The 3,833-nt window shown below is 61.9% G+C and overlaps 1 protein-coding gene across 1 annotated transcript in view; it reads left to right on the top strand.

Moving 5' to 3' along the window:
• The window catches only part of ABLIM3 (actin binding LIM protein family, member 3), a gene marked incomplete at both ends in the record, with an annotated part of 17,793 nt that overhangs the window by 687 nt on the left and 13,273 nt on the right, over window positions 1-3,833 (top strand). Inside the window, 2 exons of the mRNA XM_009577091.1 lie at window positions 1,941-2,124; window positions 2,538-2,650. Of these exons, the coding sequence (XP_009575386.1) occupies window positions 1,941-2,124; window positions 2,538-2,650 (297 nt within the window). The remainder of the gene's footprint in view (window positions 1-1,940; window positions 2,125-2,537; window positions 2,651-3,833) is intronic.

Here is a 3,833-nt window from a genome sequence, read left to right as displayed (position 1 = left end):
CCGGGGGCTGGCAGACATAAGGGAGAGAGGTTGCTCAAATCCTCCGTGAGCACAAGAGGAGAGCTGCGGAGCAGTTAAAGCTAACGGCCCAGAGCTGATGCTGAAGGGCTCTCTATCACCCAGGCCAGTGGCCTCTTCTGCAGGTTATAAAGCATCCCATGACTAGAGCTTTTTTAAGGTCTCTGGTCTTCCAAGCTCCCAGCACTTTGTACTACGCAGGGCATAAATCCCTGTCGCCTTGGCCATGCTTTGCTGCTCCTCCCCTGGGGACGGAGGGTTTGGCTGGAGGGGACTCTTCCCCTGGGCTGTTACCACCTCTGCTGCAGCCCTGTCCCCCGTGGCGTGGGGGGATCTCTGGGAGGGGCTGTGGGCCCCAGGTTGCCCTCGGGGCTGACCTGCACGTGCGGGGCACTGTGCCGAGCCCCTTCCCAGCTCGGTGTGCGGGAGCGAGCGGGAGCTGTGCATCCAGACAAAGAGCTGAGACAGCCGCCGGCTTCAAAGGGGCCAGGAGCCGGCAGGGAGAGCTTGGCAGTGTTCGCTGCCTGATTTCCAAGTGAAAGGGAATAAATAATGAGAGGAAATCCTCCTGTCTCACCTTCCCTCACAGCTCTTACCCCCTGCCACCTCAGGCTGGCTGCAGCCGGCTCCCATGCAGCCCCATGGCTTGTCCCCGATGTGCCCCCAGGAGCCTGGCACGGCTGGTGCAGCCCCTGAGGATGTGCTCTGGGTCCCACACCAAATGGGGCCCAGACCTACCTCGGTTTTTCTTGCTTCTGCTCCCTGATACTGTCCCAGAGCTGGTGGCCTGTCCCTCATCACTGGCAAGGAAACACTGGCAGGCTGTTTCGGAAAGCAGTGGGTGCTGGCCCTGCACCCCCCGGCTGCCTGCCCACAGCTCCGGGGAGCAGCTCTGCAGGGGATGCTCTGCGGGAGAGGAGCTGCATCTCTGCCCCTGTGGGCCCTGCAGCCAGCGGGTCCAGCTGTGCCCTGGGGAGGGTGGCTGCTGTGCGGGCTGGCCCACGGGTGCAGGAGAGGTGTGTGAGGACGGGACAGAAGGGCGCTTTGGGGTGAAGAGTAAAGCAGAGACCAAGATGGGCTGTGCTGGTGGGTGCTCAGTTGCTCTGTAGTTCCCCCTTCCACCCTGTCACCTCGTAGGACAGGTGATGGGCATTGTGCAAAGGCCCCAGGACCTGGTCCCTGTGCTGTTCCTGAGGTGACTTCCAGGGCCTGATACTCTCGAGGTCTCTCAGTGGATGGAGAAGACGTAGGAGGGAAATGACACTAAGGGCCAGGGCTTGCCACATCTCCTTGGATTACTCTGATGGGCTGTGCACCACCCACGGTTCCCACAGCAGGGAAGGAAGCGAGGTTGGGCTGGAGTCTTATGGAAAAACAAGCAGTGAGAGCACCAACCCCAGTGTGTCCCAGGACCTGTTCCCATCAGGGCACGGCTTCATGTCCAGGCCAGGGAGTGGAGATGGCTCATCATGGAGAAGGCTGTGCCCCAAGGCGTGGAGAAGACCTCTCCCCAACCGTCCCTAGGGCATGCCCAACTCTTTACAGTCTTGTTCTTGGCTTCCCAACACCATGTGAGAGTCAAATGGAGGGGCTGAGCCCCACCCAGGTGCCATGGGTCCAGGAGGGGATGCCACGGACCCTCCTGGGCTGCTTGTGCAAGGCAGGTGGGGGCTGCAGGGGTTCCCCTCCCTGCACTGGGGTTTCCTCTGGGAGTGCCCAGCCCTGGCTGGCTGCGCAGCACCATCCTGCACCCCGCCACAGCCCAACACTGACATCTTGTGGTGCTGGGGGAAGGCTCCAGCGCGTCTGGTGGGAAGGGAAACCCTCCGAGATGCAGCAGAGGTGGGCTCAGAGGTCTCGGCCGGGCCCTGGACTAGACCTGCCTGCTGGTCCCTTGATGGGTGCATGTCCTCCCCCCACAGTGTGCGGCTGCGACCTGGCCCAGTCAGGCTTCTTCTTTAAGAACCAGGAGTACATCTGCACCCACGACTACCAGCAGCTCTACGGGACCCGCTGCGACAGCTGCGGGGACTTCATCACCGGAGAGGTCATCTCTGCCCTGGGGAGGACCTACCACCCCAAGTGCTTCGTCTGCAGCACCTGCAGGTGAGCTGAAGCCACCACTGAGGGCACGCAAACCCCCTGCAGAAGCCCCATGCAGCCCTTGGCCATGCACGGGGAGAGGGCCGTTCATTAGCCCGCAGCCCCTCATTCCCCGCTCAGCAACACAGCAGGCGCCTCCTCTGCATTTTCTTAGTGGAAACCCTTGGGAAGCAATAAGATGGCTCCAACTCTTCCCTTTGCAGCGTGGAGACCTGCCTTAACGCCTTCATTGGTCCTCTTGCCCCGGCACGCGTTGCACACTCCCTGCCTCCCCTTGTAGCCCTCACCTGGAGCCCCTCCGCTCCCCGGCACCATGGGTCCCGCTGGCCCCTGGGAAAGGAGCTCACGGGCAGCCCCAAGCGCTGTGTGGAGAGGAGGGAGCAGCTCACACCTCCCCACCTTTTCCTTGGCTGCAGGAAGCCGTTTCCCATCGGAGACAAGGTCACATTCAGTGGGAAGGACTGTGTTTGCCAAAACTGCTCCCATTCTCTCATCAGCACCAAACCTATCAAGATCCACGGGCCCAGCCGTAAGTTGACTGCTCTTGTGTTAATGTGAAGGCTGCAAGGAGAGGGACCGCCTGTGCCTGGACCAGTGCTCGGGGTGGTGACGGGATGGCCTTTGGGGCCAGCGTGCAGCGCTGCACGGAGGCACGGGTGTTCGCAGAGGTTTTGGAGGAGGAACAGGGTAGTCTCATGGCTCCACCCGGGATTGCAGGTCACCGCTGGTTTCGGAAACTCCCTTGGCCTGTTTGTGACCTGGGCGGGTGCCGCCACCCCAGCGGGTGCTGTCTGGGGCAGTGGGGAGATTTTGGAGCTGGGTTTGCTCTGAGGCGGTGCCCATATGTTGCTTTGTGTCCAGCTGCACCAAGTTCTCTGTCCGAGTGCCAGCCCCGGGACCGCTCGCCCGGCTTTCCCAACACTGGCATTACTCGCTGCCTCTACAGGCACTGAAAAGGCTTCTTACACTCACCCCCTTGCACTGATAACCTAAGCTAAAACTCAGCAAGAGCAATGGAAAGGCTCTTTTAGGATTTGGCCTTGGTTTTGAGCCCAGGTTGTTCCTTGGGATAGCCCCTCTTCATGCCATTCCCCTCTCATGGGGCTTTGCCCCCCCAGACTTCCCTTGCTGCTGGCTCTCTGCCTCGGGCCACTGCAGAGCATCCAGTGGGTGCTGTGCTTGGGGGCTGGTAGAGCATCCTGCTGCACGCAGGGCTTGCTTCAGCCCATGTCCAGAGCGAGGGGACTGCAGTGTTAACGTCCATGCTCCGCTGTCTCCCGTATGCCACGTGTTTGCTGCTGTCAAGTCCCAGGGGACTGTCTCAGCGCAGTGCGTGGGCAGGTGGCAGAAGGCAGGGACAGCCAGGAGCTGTGCCACACCACGGTGCCCAAACCCGGCCACGTCAGCGGGCTGAGCCGTGGGGGGGCCGGGCGGGGGCCCTTGCTGCTGCGCCTCAGCAAGCCTTGGATCATCAGTGCCTGGAGCCGAGCCCTGCAGCCAGGGCTAGACCCAGGACCATGGTGTCACCCATGGTCCTTGTCAACCTGTCACCATGGTGGCTGTTTGGATTGAGTTTACGGGTTGGTGCTGACAGGTCCCTGGGAGCTCCCCCAAGCTGCCTCCCCCCAGCTGTCACCATGGCCTCGGTGCAGTTAGGGGACGTGGCGGGGGTTGAATGAGCCCCGGCCAGAGGGCGGGGTTTCCCCGGCCCT

The sequence above is a fragment of the Fulmarus glacialis genome, unplaced genomic scaffold, assembly GCF_000690835.1.
Source record: "Fulmarus glacialis isolate BGI_N327 unplaced genomic scaffold, ASM69083v1 scaffold20614, whole genome shotgun sequence".
Taxonomy (NCBI): domain Eukaryota; kingdom Metazoa; phylum Chordata; class Aves; order Procellariiformes; family Procellariidae; genus Fulmarus; species Fulmarus glacialis.
Note: the sequence above shows the minus strand (reverse complement) of the source record. Positions and strands in the feature narration are given on the sequence as shown.